Raw genomic sequence first — 24,407 nt, forward strand, 5'->3', positions numbered from 1 at the left:
GTGGAGAACAGCTTTTATATCATCAGTATAGTGCAAACACTGAAACTAATCCAACTAGAAAGTTAATGAAGCCATTAGACAGATGGAGAGACAAGGAAGTGTGGAGAGTGGGAGGCCAGGGGATAAAAAAACTAAATGTATCTCTTCCAAGGCTGGAGCTCAATAGGGACTACTTCAAATGAAAGGAAAAAGCAATGCAAGCCTGCCCATCCCTGTCTAGAGATGAGGACGTGAATATGAAAAAGGTCTGTTAGGGGAGGAGGAGAGGCCCTCAGGGAAGCAGGGGTGGAGGGGAGGTGACTAGGAACCACTGCTTCTCGAAGCCAGCGTTGCTGGGTACCACAGCCAACTCATGTTTAGCCAGCCTCTCGGCCTCTTGCCTCCTCTCCCTGACTGCCATCTAGTATGGTGACAGCTAGTGGAACAGGGCAGCTCACTCTGAGACCTTGCCCTGGAGCCCAGAAGTTTGGTTGCTGGGAAGCAATGCTCATATGAGGAAACCTATTTAAACCAGTGACAGTTGTTAGTGCTGGTCAGATCCCACGTGGGGAAGCCTGCTTGGGCCACACTTGCAGGAAGGAAAATTTAGCAAGAGCAGATTTCCAGGTCACAGTGGGATGGTGGGATCCTTGTCATCCAACCTGCCTCTTTACCTTCCTAGGCAGCACAGCAAAGCCAGGCTCCATCCATGGCCAAGGAGAGTGTACCTGTCAGCACCTGGGGAGATAATGCAATGATTAATGGTGCTGGATCTAAGTTAGTGACTTAGAGCCAAAGTCCTGGCAGAAGCTCCTAAAGTATCAGCTTGTAAAATCCTAGGGGAACAGATACCTTCATTCTTTATGGCAATAGAGCACACACCCTAATTGGCACAGGCTTTAGGATGGCAGGAGATCTATATCCTTTCAAACTTCCCCAGCCCCTTCCCAGCACGCATAGTCACCCATCAGCATGCACACCTGCAACGCCCACTCCCACAAGCACCGATTCTCTGAGCACTGTCTCACTTTTTGTTTTCCCCAGTACTGGCAGGCACTCTGTCACTTGAGCCATGCCACTAGCCCTTTTTGCTTTTACTTTGTTTTCCAGATAGGGTCTCAGGCTAACTCTGCCCAGGCCGGCCTCAAACCAAGATAATCCTACCTCTACCTGAGTAGCTGGAATTATAGCTACATACCACCATACCCAGCCCACTGCCTCATATTTGTTTTCCAAAGCCTCCCTCCTACTCCTGAAAGCCTGTGTGACTTCTAGCCCTTTGTCTCATGCTATAGCACTAATGCCTACCACCAGTGCTGGCCTTTCTTTAGGTTCTGCTGGAAGAAATTCTCAGTCTCTGTGTCAATTGGTGAAAAATGACAAGATAGACCTGCAGGGAACACCCGCAGGGTCTGGCCAGCTGAAGCTCTCAGGATAGTGACCAAGACCCAAGGATGATGAGGTGTCAGGGGAGAAAGCACAGTAATGTTTGCTTTTAACCACTGAGATGCTGCACGTTGCGTGAGGAGGTTTGAAAGAGTCAGTGCCCCTCTAAACGTAGCTGCTCACACTTCACACATAACCTTAAGCAGAGTGCAGCCCAGAAAGTCTGTTCCAGGCCAGAGTCAGGTCCCCCTCCTGTGGATGATGTGACTGCACACTTTTCTCTTTCAGATTATGACGTTTGTGCTGAGGCTCCCTGTGAGCAGCAGTGCACAGATAACTTCGGCCGCGTGCTGTGTACTTGTTACCCAGGATACCGCTATGACCGGGAGAGACATCGGAAGCGGGAGAAGCCATACTGCATGGGTGCGTTGGGAATGCATGTTAATTTCCAGCTCCTGGGGACAGGCCTTGTTCAGAGGGCTCTGCCCTTTGCTGCACCTTCTTCATTAGCAGAATCAGCTCAGAATCTTTGATTCTCTCCTTACATCCTCATACTTGTTGGATGGAGTTGTGTTTGGCCTCATCCTAAAGATGGCTCACTGCCTTTCATCATGACTATCAAAACAAACAATGTCCCACGACTTCCTGAGGGAGCTGGTACTAGTGCAAGCCTAACTAGCAGTGAGACATAAGACCCATAAGAGCTGGAGAAAGGGAACAATGCCAAGTATAAACAAGAATATAAAACAGAATATAGTTGATCTGAAGTATAAAAACAGAATGAAGCAAGAATAAGTGTACTCAGAAGACAACAGGGAGAACAGAAGTGTCAGTGTGGCAGGCAGGTTGGAAGTGAGTCAGAGGGCGCTGAAGCCAGCCACCTGGGCTGCAGCTGAGCAAACAGCCCTGCTACCCCTAGGGGCCACCAGTTTGTCCCCTTCATTCCCTTTGTCCCCATTGACTGGGTTTTCCCACCATGCATTCTTTGAGTTCCTGAGGCAGGTTTAGGATTCATTGTCGCCTGGAACCATGTGTTTCGGAGTGTAGTCATTCTGTGGATAGCCTGTCTCAGAAGCTGCTGGGGTCCTTGCTTTAAAAGTAAATTTCTTGGCCTCCCCTCCAGATCTAGTGAGTCACAAAATCTAAGGGCTGGGTCTGGAAATGTATATTTTCATGAATGCATCTAAGTGACTCGTATGCTTAGTGAAGTTTAAGTACCAAATGGAGGATGCACTGAGACTGGCAGATAGACACACATGGAAAATCAACTAGCCATAAGGAGCAGGTTTTCCCCTCTACCCCAGCAGGGACTCTAGGGAGAACCATTTAAGAGAGTATCTAGTTCCCTGGTTTCCCCCAACAACATCGGAATAAGGACCCACACTAACAAAGAATGGGACTGAGACAGTAAATGAATGAAGTGGAACCTACAGCCTCCTGTAGAGAGAGTAGAGACCATTCCAGATGGCTCAGTCCCAGGAACCAGGGCTTGTATGTCAGTTTCTGCTCGTTACCTTACCAGTTGGGGATCGACAGAGTTTGCATTTTACTCTGGGTAGCTTCATGCTTATTTTGGAGAAAGGCAGTCAAGCTGCAGAATTACCAAGGAGGATCCAGCTGGGACCTCCAGGCTACAGATGACATAGTATGTGTGCCAGGGGAAACCCACATGACTGTACTCCCCTTGGCACACAGAGGGCCTGCCAGAGTTGAGTCCTCAGCAGCTTGTCCAGGGAGTGGCTGGAAAGCTGTGAGCTCCTGAAGGTCAGGGCTGGGCTCTGCCTGCACAATCTGGGGCTGCGGGTCCTGGTTTCCACCCACCGCTACCCCCATCGTCAGCCAGTGAACAGGAAATGGAATTGGGTTTCCCCTCTTCTGTGCTGGGAAACATTTTTTCTTTCCACCCCATGCAGCAGGGGAGCGAGTCTGTGATGCACATAGTTGACACAGACTTACTGGTGGCTTGTTTGATGGTCTCTTGGCTCACTTCCACAACTCACGAGGGGTCTACTTGGGTCATTGTGAGGTGGTGATGTCCTGGGGAAACCTTTCTCTCTTAGACCATTGGGGCTATTTTCTTTCATCAGAAGTAGCTTTTCCCGGGTACTGTGGTATCTCCTAACTGGGAAGGGGCCATTCCTAAGTGACCTTGGGGTCACCATCATACCATCTGCAACTTCCAGCCATAGGGAAGCCTCAGCACACTAGGTGACTTGTATGTGGTCCCTTACTCACTGCCTCCTTCTCAAAGAGTGTAGCCATCCATTCTCTTCCGAGGAGCCCTGGAAAGTGTTCAGGGCAGGCTTCCTCATCACTTTTTCCAGGTGAGTCTCTGAAGACTAGAAACGCCAGCACCAAGCCACACTCAACAGGCAGGAAACCCTTGAGCAGAGTGTAGCCCAGGTCTCTAACACCCAATGTGCTGCTTTCATGGATGGCTGACCTCACTCCAGGTCAAGTTCTGGCGAAGTGTCGTTTGCATATATGAACGGGGTGGGGGGGGGGCAAGCTGATGGCATCTGTGGTGTTCAAAGTGACTTCTCTGAAACTGAGTGTTCTCTGTACTTGGTTCAAACCAGATATCGATGAGTGTGCAACCAGCAATGAGACACTGTGTGCGCACATCTGCACCAACACCATGGGCAGCTACCGCTGTGCATGCCAACAGGGTTACATCCTGGAGGATGACGGGAAGACATGCACCCGAGGAGACAAGTACCCCAGCGACACTGGTGAGCGCCCCACAGTGACGTGCTTTTTACATTTTCTATTATATTTATAATCAGTTTGGGGCTTACACATAGATCAAATTATATCATTTTGTCTACGTAATATAGATTTGTATACTTGTGCTTGTATTTCATGTCCGATTTTTCAGGCAATTCATATGTTATATAAATATGTATGTTATTTTATGTGCACTATCTTTCATGTAACATATAGTATATTCAAGTAATTATATACGATACAAGGTTCTCAAGTACATATATATCATTCTATATAAAATACAATTTTGTACAAGATTATATTTTTATATGTTGTTAGTGTTGTATGTATGTTATAGATCTTATTGTACAATAATATATACTTATACGTAAGGTAGGTAGGTAGGTAGGTAGATAGGTAAGTAGGTAGTAGATAGGTAGGTAGATAGATAGGTAGGTATCATGATATTATCTACAGGCAACTGGGAGCCCAACTGTTTGGGAACCCTTGGCAGGAAGGGACACTTACACTAATGGTAGGAGCCCGGGGGGAAGAGGACATGAGCACAAACTCCTAAGGAAGGAGTAGCAGCCCCCGTTAACATCAAAGGCTGCAAGCTGGTGTGTGCTGGAGGGAGGTGCTGTGCTCACGGGAAGTGGTAGAGCTTGATTACGTATTTAGAGTGACCTAGGATGAGCAGGAAGAGGCCAGAAACACTGTTCCCTTGAATAAAGTGGGCTGGAATATAAATATGAATTAGTTCCACATAAGGTACAACTCTGCATCATTGTTACTCAGAGTATACTCCATGCCCCATACTTGTTGCTTGCTGTTTGGTTCGTGATTAGAGAAAAACAAATTCAGAGTACTTATGAACTTTATACCAATTTGACAGAGGAAATTTATTTAAATCCCAAAATTTGTGCACGTGTTCCATGTCTGATTTTTTTTTAAGCAATTCATTTTGTACTTTAAAAAAAGTATCAACCCGCAATCATTTGGAAAATTTCTAACGCTGGTGCTTCAAGGCAGCACCGAGAAGCTGATTTACATTTTATCAACTAGATTCAACAGAGTCGCTGAGAAAGGATCAGCAGGAGTGCTGAGTTACTTCTTTGAGTTGGAGGAAAGAAAGAATGAGGTGGAGGGGAAAAAGAGGGGAGAAGGAGCGAGAAGGGAAAAGAAATCCAAAAACTGATGTCAGTGCTTCAGGGAATGCCTTAGTGGGCAAACTGTCACCACATGCACTTGTGAAATGACTCTCATCTCTCTGCCAAGTTACAAGTGCTAGGCTAGTCATTAAAATTTAGGATTTTAGCCTGTGTGGCCTAATGTCAAGGGCCTTCCAGTTGGAAGGAACCTTGAAGCAAAATAGTCTTTACTGCCCATGGTTGGCCTGTCAAGCCCCCTGGGGAAATGGTCCTCATCCTTTTGGAGGGCCTGAGGCCAGGTCCCACACCACATGTTCTCTTGCAGACCAGGAAGCTGCTGACATTTCCCTGGGCCCAACGCTCATCTCAGTCTCTACTTCCCTTGGGAAGGGAAAATGGCTGTGGCACAGTCACGAGAGGTTAGCGGGGCCAGAGCCATCACAGGTGGGTCAGGCTCTTAGGGTAAATCACATGTACCAAGAAATACAGGGAGATGAGAAAGTCAGAACCATCTGGGCACTCACGAGGTAGAGCCCCAGCTTCAAAAAGGGCTGGAAAACATCAGACAGCTGGGGACCAGCTGTCTCACAAGGAAAAACTACAAAGCAAAATTCTAAGGAGCAACTAGGTTGAGTCATGAAGAAGCTACCATGTGTTAGGAGTAAATGCAAAATAGCTGTTTGGAGCCAGCTTGGGACTGGGCAATTGGGCATAGTTACCTAAACTGAAGGGCTAGGCTTGGGGACACCTTTGACACACAGGAACTTGCTCATCTAGAGGTCATCATAAAGCAAGGGACAACAGTCTTTGGGACAGAAGAGTTGATTGAGAACAAAAATAATGTTTACAGACCGTGTCTTTTTATGCAAAATTAACATCACTGCCTTTTGTGCCCGGGGAGGTGGGAAAAGGACAGAGATAACATAACTCTTAGATTATGACCTTTATTGAAAGGAAGACTCTCATTGGAAAGTGGGGTGCAGCTTTTTAGCCACCAATGTGTTAACGTGTGGACCTGTTGGGGAATTAGTCACAAGAAAGTAGCTTTCTAAGTTTTCATTTTGGAATTGGATTTCCTGCTGCTTGTGCACAGTGTGCTATGGGCTGTTCTCTGTCAAGAACATTGTGTCTTCAATGGAATTTTATGCAGCCATGAAGAAGAACGAAATGTTATCATTCGCTGGTAAATGGATGGAACTGGAGAACATCATTCTGAGTGAGGTTAGCCTGGCCCAAAAGACCAAAAACCATATGTTCTCCCTCATATGTGGACTTTGGATCAAGTGCAAACACAACAAGGGGATTGGACTTTGATCACATGAGAAACTGAGAGCACACAAGGGAGGGGTGAGGATAGGTAAGACATCCAAAAAACAAGATAGCATTTGTTGCCCTCAGTGCAGAGAAATTAATGCAGAAACTTTAAGGCGACAGAGGTCAATAGGAGAAGGGGATCAGGAACTAGAGAAAAGGTCAGTTTGAGAAAAATTAATTTAGAAAGTAACACTTATGTACAGGAAAGCAATGAGAGGAATCTCACACTATAGCTATCCTTATCTCAAACAGCAAAAACCCTTGTTCCTTCCTATTAGGGCTTATACTCTCTCTACAACAAAATTAGAAATAAGGGCAAAATAGTTTCTGCTGGGTATTGAGGGGGTAGGGGGGAGAGGGAGGGGGCAGAGTGGGTGATAAGGGAGGGGGTGGGGGCAGGGGGGAGAAATGACCCAAGCCTTGTATGCACATATGAATAATAAAATAATAATAAAAAAAAGAACATTGTGTCTTTACCTCAAGTTTATGTGCAAGTGAATCCTCTCTACATCCATAAAGGGAACCTGAAGCAGTCCAATCCAGAGCAAAACCTCAGGAACAGCAATAATAGATATTTGATGCTGAGTAGCAGGGCAGAGGTCCGAGTGGGGGCTGCACAGCCACAGCAACCAGACGGGGCAATGAGAATTCCCAGAGAATGGTGTAAAACTTTACGTGCTGAGTTACCAGGGACCTCCACACCCTCCTGCAGCAATTCCTAACTTCTCCAAGCACATTCCTTTTCAGTCCCTACACAGTTCCCCTTTCATGTGGGATCCTAGGGGCTGAATCAGAGCACAGTGACAGGGTCACTCACCTTCAGCAAGGTGGACCCAGCAAAGGCTAGGGGCGGGGGTTGCGGGTGCAGGAGGCAGGGAGGTCTCATTGCACCTTTGAAATTAGCAAAGTTTTGTGTAAAGTCATTCCTGGGGTCTCACTCACCTGCAGTATTGCCTGAGAAATGTGCTGTACTTCTTACAAATTCTGCAAGCAAAAAATTCCAGACAAGGACAAGATGTTAAGAATTTTATGTAGATGAGGACCAGTTAGACTTCTGTGGCTAAGAATCCAGTGAAAACTTGGGATAGCAGTATAACAAGGAATATATACTTACACCTTGTTTTCTTTCTTTTTAACTTTTTTATTCTTTTAGTCATATGTGCATACAATGTTTGGGTCATTTCTCTCCCCTTCCCCCTGCCCCCTCCCTTACCTACCCCGCCCTCGCACCTTGTTTAGACTTCTGTAATATTACTTAAAGAGATGTTCATCTTAAAGAGGATGCAACCAACAGTTGAATCCTCTCCCACATTATGTTCTGTAGCACTGTGGGGCCTGTGAGGTGCTAATAAGCATGCATTTCTTAAGGTCCTGTGCTCAGATGTTTAGGGAATTTCACATTGCTTTACCCATTTCTTCAAGATTCATAGTTCAAGTGCACTAAAAGCTCAGAGAGGTTGCCATTCTTAAAAAATTAACTTTGGTTAAACCTGAATTTCACAGAATTCTTTTTCTTTATTTCTTTTCTCTGTTTTGTTTTTTGTTTTTCAGAGACAGGATCTTGCTATGTAAGTTGGCTGGCCTTGAACTTGAAATTCTCCTTCCTTACGTCCTGAGTACTGGGATTAAAGGCACATATTATGATGCCTGGCACACAAAATTATTTACTAAGAAATCTTACAGTTGGGCATGGTGGTACATGTCTGTAATCCCGGCAGTCAGGAGGCTGAAAGCAGGAAGATCATGAGTTCCAGGCCAGCCGAGGCTACATAGTGAGACCCTGTCTCCAAAAACAAAGGAAGGGAAACATTTAGTATTAAAGGTCTCAACTCTTGGCCAAACTGAATAAGGCTGTGGGCAACAATCAGACCAGGATGTTACTACTTAAGGATGAGCAACTAAAGGCTGGGGAGTGAGTTACTGTGGTGTGCCCAGCATCTAGTGAGCGAAAGCTGAGCAGAGCTCCCCAACTTTGCCCTGTTATGGCTACTTACAGCCCACTCTCACACTCTGTATTGAGAGACACGTGGTTCCTCCTGCAGCAGCATATAGGGGACGTCCTGCTTCTGATTCATCTCCTAACAATGCCCTGGTGGTAGCCTTGGTATACCACAAAGCTCCTTGCAAAACTTGGACTAGGTTGGGGATTCTCTCCTCTTTCCTTCCCTCTTCCTTCTCCAAGTACAGCAATTTTAAAGAGCTAGAAAAATAACACTCTGATAGGGCACCACTATCTGCTGAATCCCACACCCTGCAACAGTCTTACAAAAGAATTTCTCAGTATTTAATGTTAACTTTCAGTAACTGGTGTCCACTGAACTCACCCCATGTGCACAGAGTACTACCGTTTGGTTTTCCGTTTCACTAAGAGAAGCATCCCAACACCAGTGACCAGGCTTACTTGGGGAAAGGACTGAGAGGAGTCATTCACACATAGTTAGGAGAAAGAATAGGCACACAGTTGGCCCTGCCTCAAGTTGGTTGGGCCACTGAGCAAGTGAGGCTAACACTGATGGTTCTGAGGGTTAAAAAAAAAATCCAAAACAAACAACAACCAAAAATGTACCTTGAGTCATTTCTTTGACAGCAGTGGTGGCATGGAAAGTTCCTTGGCCTGGAAATTAGGAGACCTGGTGACCAGGTTGGTGCAGAACTCACTAGCTGCGTGACATTGGGCAGGTCTCTGGGCCTCAGTTTCTTTATCTGTACATGAGGGAGTTGAACTCTGTGAGCTCTGAAAACCTCTTCACACTCTGAAATCTTTTTTTTTTTTTTAATTTGACGTGTTATAGTGTAACAGAAGCTCCTGCTGGCCTTTGTAATGAGTCCCTGCTGCAGTCCTCATTTCTTTGTCCTCTAAGTTGGTACTGAGACTTAAAAACCCAGCTTCAACACCTTCTAAGCACAGAACTTTCCTTACAATATCTAAAAAATGAGCAATTGCACAGCTGAACATTTGACTCAGCAATACAAAATGTTAGGGTTCAGTAGAGCCCTGCCTTCTGGAATGTCAGCTAAGCAGTTTCATCTGCTTTGGGCTGATTATTAAGTCCAGTATTTCATCACAGTCATTTTTTAAATTTTGCATTGTCCAATGTCTATAACGTTAGATTTAGAGGAATTTACAATTGAAGGCAGGCAAAGAGAAGAGGCGTGGCCCCATCACCGCCTCTGAAGATTGAAAGCATGCAATCCACAGGTTCGGGGACACAAGCCATCTGGCTAATAGGTCTTCAGTCACTTCGATTTCTGTCTTTGAAAACATGGAGCTGAAGTCAGTTTAGTCGCCTCAGGGAGTCTGTGCAGCACTGATGGAGAGACAAATTAAGGAAATGTTGGCTCCGGAGTTCTTAGCTTACTGGTCTTTATTTTTCAACTTTTGTTTATTTTCTGATAACATGGCCATGACCCCAAGTGTCACTCACTCCACTTGAAAGCATGAGAACCAGCCAGGTGTTTCATATAACTTTCAAGCTCCGCTAATCCATACATTAGTGGCTTTCAACCTTGCAATCACCTGGGGAGCGTTAAACGCACAGATCCTGTTGCCTCACTGCCACCCCCAGATGGATGGGGTGCGGCAGATTCCTTGGGGCTTTTTAACCCCCACCCCCAGGTGATTGCAATCTAGTAGGACTGAGCACTGTCGCCACAGCACAATCTTCACGGCCAACTTTTCAAAACAAACAAGCTTTGTTCATTTGTGACACTGCCCAAATGAAATACGTTGGGAACATTTTTTGGCTTTTCTAAGTTTATTACGTATTGCTACCACGATATCTAAAGTGTTATATTTCTATTGCTCAGTATGCATAGCCTTGAATAAAAGGCTTGAATAAAAATTAGAGCTCCACGCCCCCATGTGGCTAATAAGTAATATTGCACCTTTAAAATCTGAGTAAATTGAGATGAAACGGTGAATACCAACCATACCAGACCTTTCGGAAAGGCGCATGCCCACAGTGCCAAGAGGACTGATAACACGCAGGGGGAGGTGCCACCTAGGTTTCTAAATTATTTGTCAGTGTCCCATCCATGAGACTGTTCTTAGCCCCACGGTGACAAATCACAGTTGTGAAGCAACTGAATAAACTGCAATTCAGAGTAGGTTGTGTGTTTTCACGGTCCTCACACACAAACAAGGCATGAGTCCTTACTTCATCCCTCTGAGAGATACAATCACAGCCTGATGTCAAGTCCCTTACCACACAGCTCTAATTTTGTAGCAAAACAATCACAAGTATAAGTAACGGTGAGTACCCAGTATGGAGCACTTGCCATGGGTGAGACACCATTGTGGGACCCACATGTCTTATTTCATTGACTCCTCAGAGCATCCCTAGGTGATAGGTGCTATTGCTGTTTACAATTCAAGAAGCAGACACACACACAGCTGTGACTTGTCCAGTTTAAGAGGCACTAAGCAACAGTGCTGAGATCCAAATCCCGATCACCTGAGTCAGCCACCATCTATACTTGTTACCACCTTCACAGTCACTGGGAGCTTCAAGTCTTTTGGGTATTGTTCTCAATTCTGTCTTCTGATAATTGTCCAAAGGAACACACCCAGGCCTTTCCACATAGAGTTTCACTCAGAAGAGAGTCTTCTTTGGAGCCATCCTGGCAGAAATCCCTCAGGTGTTCTCAGCAGAAATTCCAATAGCAGTCCTACTTTGTGCCCACCCTCCCCCACAGGCAGGTTAGGCCAGTAAGTCCTGGATCTGCACTCAGAACTCTGGGAGACCCAAAAGAAGTTACTTTTCTTCTCTGGATCTTTCTTTCTCCGGAAAAAGCTGGTCCTTGAGAAATGTCAGTTCTAACATTTCCATTATCCAGAGGAAGTAGAATCTAGAACCTGGTAAAGAGGTTTACCCTGTAATGAAACTATCAGGTTGCTCCATAACATCAAATCTTGGAATGATGGGTATGTGAAAGCAGAAATGAAAAATGGGCTTCCAATTCTTGTGCATGACAGCCCAGCTCTGCCAATGGGACTAGCGTCTTAAAAAGAATGTCAGGTGTGAATTGTGAACCAGGTATCTTCATTTATCTTTCCATGCCTCACGCCAGGCCTGACTAATAGCAGATGCTTCGGAGATGGATAGGAGAAGGGAAGGCAGGAAAGATGGACTGATGGACAGGTAAATGGCTGGGAAGGTGGATGGGAGAGCTATAGATGGAGGATGGGACAGATAGATGGGTGAGACTGTATAAAATGTGTACTTAGTGATACAAAAGAAAGCCCTTAGCTATCTTTAGTTGTGCTGCCTGTACCGAATGGTGGGTCTCTGTGGGGAAAGCTGACCCCCGGTCTAGTTCTACTGTGTCTGTTGATACCTAGGGACAGTTAAATGGCATCCATCTCTCCCAGCCTAGTCATTCGTCCATATTCTTGGAATGAGGATGGTTGGGTAATGTCACCTTCCAACCTGTGTGCTTCCTGGCCAGGCCATCTTCCTCCTCGTCTCTTCTGCAAAGCCCTCTTTTCTGTCTCCATTTGTTGGGCCCCATCAACCCTGCCATGCTCCCACCAACGATCTGGATTGTCAGAGGCAGTGAAGACCAGTTTTGTGAGTCCCATTGCTTGAGCTGAGGGATATTGACAGCACTTGAGCCTTGGTTGTTCATATCAGATTTATAGAGCCTGCCTCCTGGAAAGGCACGGACAAAGGCACAATGGTCCACATTTTCAGACATGAGAGACCCCAGTGAAAGCACTGTGGTACACATTTTCACGCATTTGGGTTGCCTAAATAGTTACAGCTGCCCAAAATGTAGCAGGGCCTCCCTCCTACTCTCCTCTCCCCCTTCCCTGACCTGGAGTATGCTGGCAAGGACATAAGAACTGTAAAATTGTCTACATCTGTCCCTCACACATCCCACTGTCAACCACTCTACTCCCCCCACCCCCTGCATCCGGGACTGTCATTCCTGATGCTGTCTCCTTTCTCAGGACACGAGAAGTCTGAGAATGCAGTTAAAGCTGGGACTTGCTGTGCCACGTGCAAGGAGTTCCACCAGATGAAGCAGACAGTGCTGCAGCTGAAGCAAAAGGTACCACTGAGCTCGGCAGGAGCTGACATGTGAGGATAGGAATGGAGGGCTGGGCCAGGGTGGCGTGCAGGACCATTTGGGGTCAGTGAGAAAATCATCCACGTTGAGCATTTGCTGCCACTGACGTCAGCTAGGTACAGGTTCAGGATGCTTTCTGCTCTGGGGCTGACAGCCTACGGAGTGACAAAACACTAAGCAAAACATGAAGAGGTGGTTGTTAAAATAGACACTGGAAAGGGACACATGACAGAGCTGTGGAGAGGGTACCACTACCATTATCATAATAGTATGATATTTTTGTTACTTTGCTTCATTTTTGTTTTGTTTTTTGAAACAGGATCTTCTGTATAGCTTAGGCTGGCCTTGACCTCACTATATAGCCCAGGCCAGCCTCAAACTCCTGAGTGCTGGGATTACAGGTGTATACCACCAAGCCCAGTATTATAGTGAATTCTTGTAGAAAATGTAGAGTCATGACCCTGTGATGGACCTATGCAATTTTATCTTATATGTGCTTTATCATGGAGAATATCCTCTCTCTAAAATTCTATAAACTGATGACTTTCTGCAGTGGCTTTTATTTTTCACATGCAAAATTTAAGACTTAGGAAAAACTATGGACCTAGGTTAGGAGCTCTTTGGGTACTTCATGTCACCAGGAGTGAGGACTGACTCACTTTATGGAAGACTCCACCAGATGAGATGGATACCAAGTCTCTGGTAATGTCATTGTGCTATGAATAAGGCCCCCATGATGGATCTGGTGACCTGACTTCTTGGACAACTGTCCTGGGCCTGGATAGTCAGTGTTTATTTTACCTGAGGTCAGTTCATTGGCTGGTTTGTCAGTGATTCAAAAATGGCTCTTATTCTGCTAAAACATAAACTTCCTAGTTTGTTTATTTAATTGCTTCCACTCAAGGCTCATAGGAGATCAAAGAAGTGTATATAATCTGTTTAACTTTGGCAGCCAGTTCTTTTAAAGGGCAAAAGGGGAAGCATGAGACTGTATCTCTTTTCCATGTTCAACAAACTTGCAGCCAGCCCCTAATGAGAACCACAGCTACCAGTTAAATAAGTGAATCTGCAGGCTGGGAAGGGAAGGGAAGGAGCTTGCAGGGCTCTCGTATGTGGTTGGTGAAGATGTGTTCAATGTTAGCAAAGGCACATGTATATATGTTGTATAATCATGAATAAAACTGATCTGATTCTAAATAGCTTGTGCTATAATAGTGAGAGCAGGCAGAAAGCCAAGTATAAAAACAGAGAGATAAATACATCCACACAGATAGTCTCAGATGAATCAATATTTGTATTTATGGAGCAAATCAAAAGAGAGTTCATGGAAGAAGTGAGCTTCCATTTCACTAGCTAGAGGCCCAGGCTCCGGAGAAGCAGTTGATTGCCATCTCAAGACAAAGCTTGCAAGGCATAAAGCCACCCTTCCTGGAAATAATTCATGAGTTTAGGTAAATTATTTCTAGTTGGATTGACCTTTACAAACAGTGGAGCTAAATTCACATTATTCACAAATTTAGTTGCTAAATCTGACTTTCCCTTAATCTCCTTGCATTGTATTATCCATGAAAGTTAAGAAATACTAAGAAGAAGTTAAAGAAATTGTATTAAGACACCTGTCACCCTCTAAGCAAGCCATACTGTAGACCTACATGAAAATCCATGAGATTGTCTGGCTCTTATGCAGTTGGGTTGGATTAGAATTGCTGTGTTTTGTACCAAATTCTCACCATTGCATCGTGACAATTCTGGTAATCTGACATTAAGGAATATTCTGAAGCATTTACAGATATCTGTTGAAACACAGTACCTCCTACAGTATATAAAGCGGTTTTATGCCCATAGTTTCATTTACTTGTCACTGTAACCCTATAAGAGTGATGCCCTTAGTCCCCAAGAGGTAAAGTAAGGGCCCAAGAGGCCAGATCTAAACCTAGGTTTTCTCACTTCTACTGTCACGTGGCTGTTTGGATCATCAATTGACTTTTAACACCAGCTTGTTGCTGTTGATGCCATCTGCCCTGTTCACAACAGTACGTAGGACATCGGCCCAAATAAACATTGGCCAGGAAGTAGGTACCGGGTGTCCTGAAAAGCAGACAACCCCACAGTATGAAGTGATGGCACACGTGTTGAACTGCACCAGGAGCATATGGTCAAAGAATTCCAGCTGTGGGAAGCACTCAGCTCAAATGTCCTGGCTTCTTCAAGGGATGAATTATAAAGAAAAGACAGGTGAGCCGGGTGCTGCTGGCTCACACCTGTGATCCTACCTACTCAGGAAGCAGAGATCAGGAGGCTCGAAGTTCAAAGCCAGCCTGGGCAAATAGTTCAGGAAACCCTGCCTCAAAAAACCCATCACAAAAATAGGGCTGGTGGAGTGGCTCAAGGTAAAGGCCCTGAGTTCAAGCCCCATACCGAAAAAAAAAAAAAAGGACAGGTGAAGCAGGAACCTGCAGAATACAAGGAACCTATAATACCTGTTGTGTTTTTTTTTTTAAATAAGTAAGCCTAAACCACAGTGCCTAAGCAAATGAGTGGTAAATTATTTTTATAGTAGCAGAAAGTAATGTGAATGTCAGAATGGGGGAGGGAGGAGACTGTCTTGGGAACTAGGGTGGCTGGCAGTTTTGTTTGTTGACTTGAGTGCTCATTAACCATGCTTGCTTTCTAATAATTTTGTAAGATGTGTATTTGTTTTATGGCATTTTATTTTCCAATAAAAAGTTTTAAAGATGGAATGCAGTTCCCAGTGCCTCTACCTCCTCCATTTTTTTTTCTGTGGTTGGGAAGAAAACACTTGATTTGGTGACAAAGGGAATTCAAGGATAGACAAACACCTGTCATTTAACTTTTAAGTGGGTCTCAGTACTGCTGAAGCACTGAAGAAAAATGAGATCTAAGCCTCCTATTGATCTTTCTTTTTAAAGTCACTGTGTCCCTGCTGCAAGGACTGTTTGATTTGGTAGTGGGACAACTGCAAAGTCCCAAGGAAGGAGATTCCAGAAAGAAAGGCATGGAGCTGTCAGCAAGCCTGGGCTCTGTGACCCCAGACTGACTAGTGTGTTCAGCATCCCACAGTGACTGCCAGGGAGCGGGAGCTCTCTGTGCTCTTAACAACAAGCAATCCTGGAAAGAGCGAGTGATTATTCCAGAATCATCAGCACCTGCTGAGAAATGAAGAACTATAAAACAGTGTGGACTAAATTCCACCTTAAATAAACTTACCATCTTCTGGGGAAACCAACCCAACAGTCAAAGAAAGATGGCCAAATGGAGTGGGGTAGACAATCAGGCTGGAGAAGGTTTCCAAATCAGTGAGGTTTCCAAAGTGAGCAGCCCACCGGCTGTACTTGCTAATGCTAGTACTGCCTTCAGTGTTTGCCACATATGTGACTTTTTAATTGTCTGTGGCTTCTTCTGCTACCTTGATCGATTTACTCCATAAAATGGGTCTTCTCAGGACTGTATTAAAATGACTATAAACTTCTTGGCCATAAATCATAGTAACATTAATGAAGGCTGCTTGGTGTAGTAGTTAGGAGCATGGATCTGGAAGCAGATTGGTTAAGTTTAAATTTCTGATCTACCGCTTGATAACTGTGTGGCCCTAGAAAGGTGACTTAACCTCTCTGCACCTTGACTCTATAAAAAGGAAATAACAAAAATAGTTGCTACCCAACATTTTCATGATGATCAAATGAGTTAATAACTTGTAAAGAAACAGTGTCTGCCACCTAGAAGGAGCTTGGTAATGTTTACTAAATACATAATTAACATTAATTCTTAGCCTCCTTTTGATGCACTTTACAGGCAGCATCTCACTGATTGGTGCAGTGAGAAGTGTGTGCCATCATGAATAGATACTATCATGAAGGCCAATGTGAGATGCTGATGCTCCTGATTTCACTGTAGGAATCCAGGAGAAATGGAGACTCCACGTACATTACAACCTTCCTTCCAAACATCTGCATCCATGAGCGCATCCTCAGCTGTCTGAGCACATCAGTGCCCTCACTGCCCGCTAACCTACAGATATGCAGAAGCTGGGGGGACCGGGGAGCTGGAACATGCTCACAGGGAAAGTCAGGATGCTGAGAGGAGCACTGAGTAACTGACTCACTCTGTAATTTTCACAAGAAGGCCAGTTACACTGGAAGCAGTTCAGACTTGCTTATGAAATTTTGAATACAAAGATGTGGTTATCTGATCCATTTGGTAGTCATGAAGAAGAAAGCCTGGAAGGAGAAGAGGACTTGAGCTAAAGTCACATGGCTACTTAGAATCAGAACCAGGAGCAAGCACAGACAGAGGATTGTCCCATGTCAGTGACAGTGGTTGGATGCCGAATCAGGCATGTTAAGGACATGATCAGTTCATTTCTGGAGCAGCCCTTCTGGGCAAATGTATCAATTCTTGTCCTTGCCCTAGATGAGGTGGTCCAGATTACACAGGTGGACAATGACAAGGCTGAGATTTCAATGTGAGTCTGTCCAGTACCAGAGCCCACTGCCGGATCCAGCTTTCAGTTTCTCAGTTGGAGGCAGAAAATAACAATGGACCAGCCTTCAGAGCTGCCAGCATTGACCCACGATCCCATACTTGGGACAGATTTACTTGTTCCCTCACTCATTGGTTCCCACCCCTTACACACCAGCACCATTTTAAATACACCCCAGACCACAGTCATGTCGTAGTGGTGACTCTGAACCATGATACCAGACCTGTACTTGTGCAAAACTGACTTTCAGATGGCACAAGCTTCGGCTTCTTACTGTCACCTCTACTGGATTCTGAGTCATGATCACAGAGGAATTAGGTGGTACCTCTGGTGGAGTACCATTCTTTGTATCTTCCAGGCAGCAGTAGGTCTTCTCAAGTGTGGAAGAAGACCTTCTACCTGGAAGACAGCAGGTAGTCAGGAATCTTGGCTCTCTGATCTACAAGGCAGTCTTTACCCAAGGACTTTAGCATTATCTACAGGGCTACCAGAACTTCTAGGAGAGCATTCCTGGAAATCTAGGCTATTGAGGGGCCCTCTGGAGAAAGTGTTGAAGTTTCTTTGAGCTTCCTGCCCCCAGAGCATCCTTGCACCTTGATATGGGTGGGTCTCAGCAGACCTGACTCCAAGTTGAGAAAACAAAACATCTTGAGGAAGTTCCTGATTGAGGATTATTGTCCCTGGCTCAAATGGGACAGGTGGGGTGACGGAAGTGGGGAAAGACCCTGTGGACTCCAGGAAGGCCTGACACCTGCTCTGCAGAGGGTGAGGAAGATAGAGCAAGAATGACTCTACCAGCCTTATGGCTTCTTCGTCCAAAAGAATGATATCACTGAAACCCTCTTGTGTTGTCCCATGGTTTGACCTTATAAACAAAATCTCAAATACTTTGTTAAGGGATTAATGACTATGGTAGTAAGGTGGTCACCTTACAAGGAGCTGGAAGTATTCATTTTCTATTAGATGTAACAGGTAAAAGTTGATACCAAAGAGCAAGCAAGCCACATATTATCATGATAATCCCTTTACATAGTATTGGATTCCCTCATATATCTGCCTCCATGACTAAGGAATCATCCACTTGAAAGCTATTTCAAGACGACCTAAGTTCAGCTGTTGCTCAGCAGTGGAATAGGATCTTGGCCTGTGGACAGCAGATTATGAGAAGCCTATGAGATGCAGATCAGCTGCTTTTCCTAAGTTGTTTAATGCAGGTTTCTCCTGTTACAATGTCACACCTCTCCCCGAGAACTGCTGCTCCACCTTGTTTACCACTGAATATAAAAGACTCACTGAAGGAGCATGCGAGGCTTTTTGGCCTTTTGGCTTTTGGCTTTCGGGTTTTTGGATGTGGGAGGCTTTTGGAAGGGAAGATTGCTGGAGGAAGATAGCTGAAGAGGGAAAAATGAATGGCTGAGGGAGGATTGAAGGGAAAAGGATTGCTGAAAGGAAATGAATCACTGAAGGAGAATTGCTAAAGGGGAATTGCTAAAGCTAAGGAGAACATGGGATGGTGCAAGTCTAAGCACTGGGACTTTAAGAGTTATGCATACACAGTTTGTAGGTGCAGCTGTTGTTGTTTGCAAGTCTGAGCACCGAGGCTGTAAGAAAGCTAAGGAGAGAACATGGCACAGTGCAAGTCTGGGGGCAAAAACTTTAAGAGAGATTATGCTAAAGAAAAGCTAAGGGCTGATTCCAAAATGGTGGCTAGAGGGAGGAAGCAGAAAGCGAGCCTCCTATAGTGAAATCTTGGAGAGATGCTGGAGACACACTTTGCAGGCATAATCACCGAGAAAAGGCATAACTTTGACCCCTCCACATCTCCAGCCGGTGCAGAGAATCTCCACTTCACGTTAAACGGAGAACCGAGGAGGGCCCCCGGGGCCGCCAGTGGCCGGCGCCCATACGGCTTGGGAAGACGCGGACCAGGTGAGCTTCGCGGTACTGCGGTAGCCCCACAGACAAGCCTGGGCCAGAGCAGCATAGCCCCCTGGACAGACTGACCTCCACCCGGGAAAAAAAAAAAAAGAGAAACTGAGTAATAAGCAATAAGAACAGTTAAGACACGCTGGAAAGAGGGTGGGGCGCCCTGAGCGCTGAAGATTGGGGGAAGGGAATCCTTCCCGGGACTGTAAATAAACAAGCCGGGTGGGCCGGAGAGCCTCCAGCGGGAGCGGGGCGCGCGCCCAGCAACCAGGAGCGGGGAAGCTTGTAAGAGGAGGGAAGACCCACTTCCCACGTGAACTGTAAACAAACATGGCGGCCGGCAGGAGCAGCAGCACCGCCCAGTAAGCAGGAGCAGGAAAGCTTCTGAAAGTGGCAGTGGGAGGAAAACTTCAGAGGAGAGGGGGGAAGACCCACCTCCCACATGAACTGTAAATAAACACGCAGGCCTGACAACGCGGGGGCAGTGTCACCTTTCCCAGTGCTTGGAAAGGGAAAAGCCTGTAGCAGAGGCTCCCGCACAGGAGAACTCTGAGCAAACAAAGCCTGTGGGACCAGGTGAGTGCTAGCTCACCCCAGAGATCTGCAAAAATAACACCCCAGCTACAGGCTGAGAGCAGCAGGCAGGCAAGCCACAGTTGCAGATACCACTCTCAGAACTGCCTCCAGATGCTTTTTTTTCTTTTTCTCCCTACCTTTGATGAGAGAACAACCGAATTACACCTGCAAGCCAAAAAACTTACTGAAACTGTATTGCATTTGAACTGGGGACAGTTGGTGGGGCTTTTGTGTGTGTGTGTGTGTGTGTGTGTGTGTGTGTGTGAGTGTGTAGTTTTGTTCTACTTTATGCATCCCCTTTGATGAGACAACTACAGAACAACATCTGAGGCACCAACTCCAGGACTGGAGATTGAGCCGGACACCCAAATTATTAAGACTGAAACTGCATTGCATATAAACTTGGAAGTTTTTTGGTTTTTTTTTTTTTTAATTTTCTATTTTCCATTTTATTTTAATTCATTTTTATATATAGATATTACTTTCATTTACTTATTTTTTATTTTTTTTATCTTTGATTTTCAATCCTCTTTCTGTCTCTCTAATGTCTGTTCAGCTTACTGTCGATTAGTACACTAACACTCCCTGTTTATACCTTTGAAACTCTCTTGTCTGATATCTTGTTCTGCTTTCTCCCTCTTGTCTGTATATTTGTTTTCCCCTTTTCTTTAACTTCTTGCTTTCCATCTCAGCTCATTCTTCCATTCTAAATATTACCATTGTCATTATTACAAGCTAGAAAATACTTAGTTACACACAGTACAGGGACAGTAACAACACCAAGGACAATGACGGGAAGACAGAAAAAACAGGGAAACCAGTTTCCCCACAGCAAAAAATTAGTACAGGAACCAGAGGGGAATGAAGAGAACAGAAACTCAGATCCAGACTCCAACAAAATGAAGATAAACTATGCCAAAGGACCCAATGAAGCCCACAAGAATAATTTAAAAGAAGACATACTACAAGTACTCAATGAGAATTTTATAGAGATGATACTGGATAGGGTCAACCAAAATGTACAGGAGACACTCAAGAAATTCCAAGACAATGAAAATAGAGAATTTGAAAAAGCAAAAGAAGAAATAAAGGAAACCACAGAAGCACTGTATAAACACCAAAGTGAAAGAGAGAACACAATGAATAAATGGATAAATGAACTCAGGACAAAAATAGACAACAAGAAAGAAGAAAACAGCCAGGATATGGAAAACCTCAGAAAAAAGAACGAAACAGAACTGCAAAACAAAACGGAAGGCCAATCCAGCAGAATAGAACAAACAGAAGACAGAATCTCAGAACTTGAAGATGAAATGGTAATTAAAGGAAAAACCGAAGAACTATTAATTCAACAACTCAAGACCTGTGAAAAGAAAATGCAAGAACTCACTGACTCCATCAAAAGACCAAACTTGAGAATCATGGGCATCGAAGAAGGAGAAGAGGTGCAAGCGAAGGGAATGCGTAATATATTCAACAAAATAGTAACGGAAAATTTCCCAAATCTAGAGAAAGATATTCCCATACAAATGCAAGAGGCCTCCAGGACACCAAACAGACCAGATCAAAAAAGAACTACTCCACGACATATCATCATTAAAACAACAAGTTCAGAAACTAAGGAAAGAATATTGAAGGCTGCAAGAGAGAAAAAACAAGTAACATACCAAGGTAAACCCATCAAAATCACAGCAGACTTCTCAACAGAAACATTAAAAGCAAGAAGAGCGTGGGGTGAGATCTTCCAGGCACTGAATGAAAATAACTTCAACCCCAGGATACTCTACCCAGCAAAGCTATCATTCAAAATAGATGGAGCAATAAAAGTCTTCCATGATAAGCAGAAACTAAAACAATATGTGACCACAAAGCCACCATTACAAAAGACTCTGCAAGGGATCCTGCACACAGAAAGTGACACCCAACTTAACCATGAAAAGGCAGGCAGCACCAAACCACAGGATAAGAAAAAGCAAGACAGTAGAGAGTAACATCAAGTTAGGTACACACAATCAAACCTTCAAACAACTAAGACAACTAAATGGCAGGAATCACCACATACCTATCAGTACTAACGCTTAATGTTAATGGACTTAATTCACCCATCAAAAGACACCGTTTGACAAAGTGGATTAAAAAAGAAGATCCAACAATTTGTTGCTTACAGGAGACTCATCTCACCGACAGAAATAAGCATATGCTTAGGATGAAAGGCTGGAAGAAGATTTACCAAGCCAATGGCCCCCGAAAACAAGCAGGAGTAGCAATACTTATCTCTGACAAAGTAGACTTCAAACCTACATTGATCAAATTAGATAAAGAAGGACATTCCATACTAATAAAAGGGGAAATAGACCAAAAGGAAATAATAATCATCAATCTGTACACACCCAATGTCAACGCACCCAATTTCATCAAACATACCCTGAAAGACCTAAAAGCATATATAAACGCCAACACAGTGGTTGTGGGAGACTTTAACACTCCATTATCATCAATAGATAGGTCATCCAAACAAAAACTCAAGGTTAGCCTGGCTCAAAAGACCAAAAATCGTATGTTCTCCCTCATATGTGGACATTAGATCAAGGGCAAACACAACAAGGGGATTGGACAATGAGCACATGATAAAAGCTAGAGCACACAAGGGAGGGGTGAGGATAGGTAAGACACCTAAAAAACTAGCTAGCATTTGTTGCCCTTAATGCAGAGAAACTAAAGCAGATACCTTAAAGCAACTGAGGCCAATAGGAAAAGGGGACCAGGAACTAGAGAAAAGGTTAGATTAAAAAGAATTAACCTAGAAGGTAACACCCACGCACAGGAAATCAATGTGAGTCAATGCCCTGTATAGCTATCCTTACCTCAACCAGCAAAACCCCTTGTTCCTTCCTATTATTGCTTATACTCTCTCTACAACAAAATTAGAGATAAGGGCAAAATAGTTTCTGCTGGGTATTGAGGAGGGGAGCGGGAGGGGGTGGAGTGGGTGGTAAGGGAGGGGGTGGGGGCAGGGGGGAGAAATAAACCAAGCCTTGTATGCACATATGAATAATAAAAGAAAAATGAAAAAAAAAAAAAAAAAGAAATCCAAGATCTAAAATATGCAATAGATCAAGTGGACCTAGTAGATGTCTACAGAACATTTCATCCAACCTCTACACAATATACATTCTTCTCAGCAGCCCATGGAACCTTCTCCAAAATAGATCATATCCTAGGGCACAAAGCAAGCCTCAGCAAATATAAGAAAATAGAAATAATACCGTGCATACTATCTGACCACAATGCAATAAAAGTAGAACTCAACAACAAAAGTAAAGACAAAAAGCATTCAAAGAGCTGGAAACTAAATAACACATTACTTAATGAAGAGTGGATCATCGATGCAATAAAAGAGGAAATTAAAAAGTTCCTGGAAGTCAATGAAAATGAAAACACAACCTACCGGAACCTATGGGACACAGCTAAGGCAGCCTTGAGAGGAAAGTTTATAGTCATGAGTGCATATATTAAAAAGATTGAAAGATCCCAAATCAATGACCTAATGATACATCTCAAACTCCTAGAAAAATAAGAACAAGCAAATCCCAAAACAAATAGAAGGAGAGAAATAATAAAAATAAGAGCTGAAATCAACGAAATAGAAACCAAAAAAACCATACAAAGAATTAATGAAACAAAAAGTTGGTTCTTTGAAAAAATAAACAAGATCGATAGACCCCTGGCAAACCTGACTAAAATGAGGAGAGAAAAAACCCAAATTAGTAGAATTAGGAATGCAAAAGGGGAGATAACAACAAACACCATGGAAGTCCAGGAAATCATCAGAGACTACTTTGAGAACCTATATTCAAATAAATTTGAAAATCTTAAAGAAATGGACAGATTTCTAGATACATATGACCATCCAAAACTGAACCAAGAGGAAATTAATCACCTGAATAGACCTATAACACAAAATGAAATTGAAGCAGCAATCAAGAGTCTCCCCAAAAAGAAAAGTCCAGGACCTGATGGATTCTCTGCTGAATTCTATCAGACCTTTAAAGAAGAACTGATACCAACCCTCCTTAAACTGTTCCACGAAATAGAAAGGGAAGGAAAACTGCCAAACACATTTTATGAAGCCAGTATTACACTTATCCCAAAACCAGGCAAAGACACCTCCAAAAAGGAGAACTATAGGCCAATCTCCTTAATGAACATTGATGCAAAAATCCTCAACAAAATAATGGCAAACCGAATTCAGCAACACATCAAAAAGATTATTCACCACGACCAGGTCGGCTTCATCCCAGGGATGCAGGGGTGGTTCAACATTCAAAAATCAATAAACGTAATAAACCACATTAACAGAAGCAAAGACAAAAACCACTTGATCATCTCAATAGATGCAGAAAAAGCCTTTGATAAGATCCAACATCATTTCATGGTAAAAGCTCTAAGAAAACTAGGAATAGAAGGAAAGTTCCTCAACATTATAAAAGCTATATATGACAAACCTACAGCCAGCAATATACTTAACAGAGAAAAATTAAAACCATTCCCTCTAAACTCAGGAACCAGACAAGGATGCCCACTATCTCCACTCCTATTCAACATAGTACTGGAATTCCTAGCCAGAGCAATTAGGCAAGAAGAAGGAATAAAAAGAATACAAATAGGTAAAGAAACTGTCAAAATATCCCTATTTGCAGATGACATGATCCTATACCTTAAAGACCCAAAAAACTCTACTCAGAAGCTTCTAGACATCATCAATAGCTACAGCAAGGTAGCAGGATATAAAATCA

The 24,407-nt window shown here is 44.0% G+C and overlaps 1 protein-coding gene across 2 annotated transcripts in view; it reads left to right on the forward strand.

Moving 5' to 3' along the window:
* The window catches only part of Ccbe1 (collagen and calcium binding EGF domains 1), a 235,174-nt gene that overhangs the window by 191,311 nt on the left and 19,456 nt on the right, over window positions 1-24,407 (forward strand). For both annotated transcript variants that reach the window (XM_074069699.1, XM_020170555.2), the window contains 3 exons: window positions 1,654-1,788; window positions 3,945-4,097; window positions 12,490-12,590. In XM_074069699.1, coding sequence (XP_073925800.1) covers window positions 1,654-1,788; window positions 3,945-4,097; window positions 12,490-12,590 — 389 coding nt within the window. The remainder of the gene's footprint in view (window positions 1-1,653; window positions 1,789-3,944; window positions 4,098-12,489; window positions 12,591-24,407) is intronic.

Source organism: Castor canadensis, chromosome 4 (assembly GCF_047511655.1).
Source record: "Castor canadensis chromosome 4, mCasCan1.hap1v2, whole genome shotgun sequence".
In the NCBI taxonomy this organism is placed as follows: Eukaryota; Metazoa; Chordata; class Mammalia; order Rodentia; family Castoridae; genus Castor; species Castor canadensis.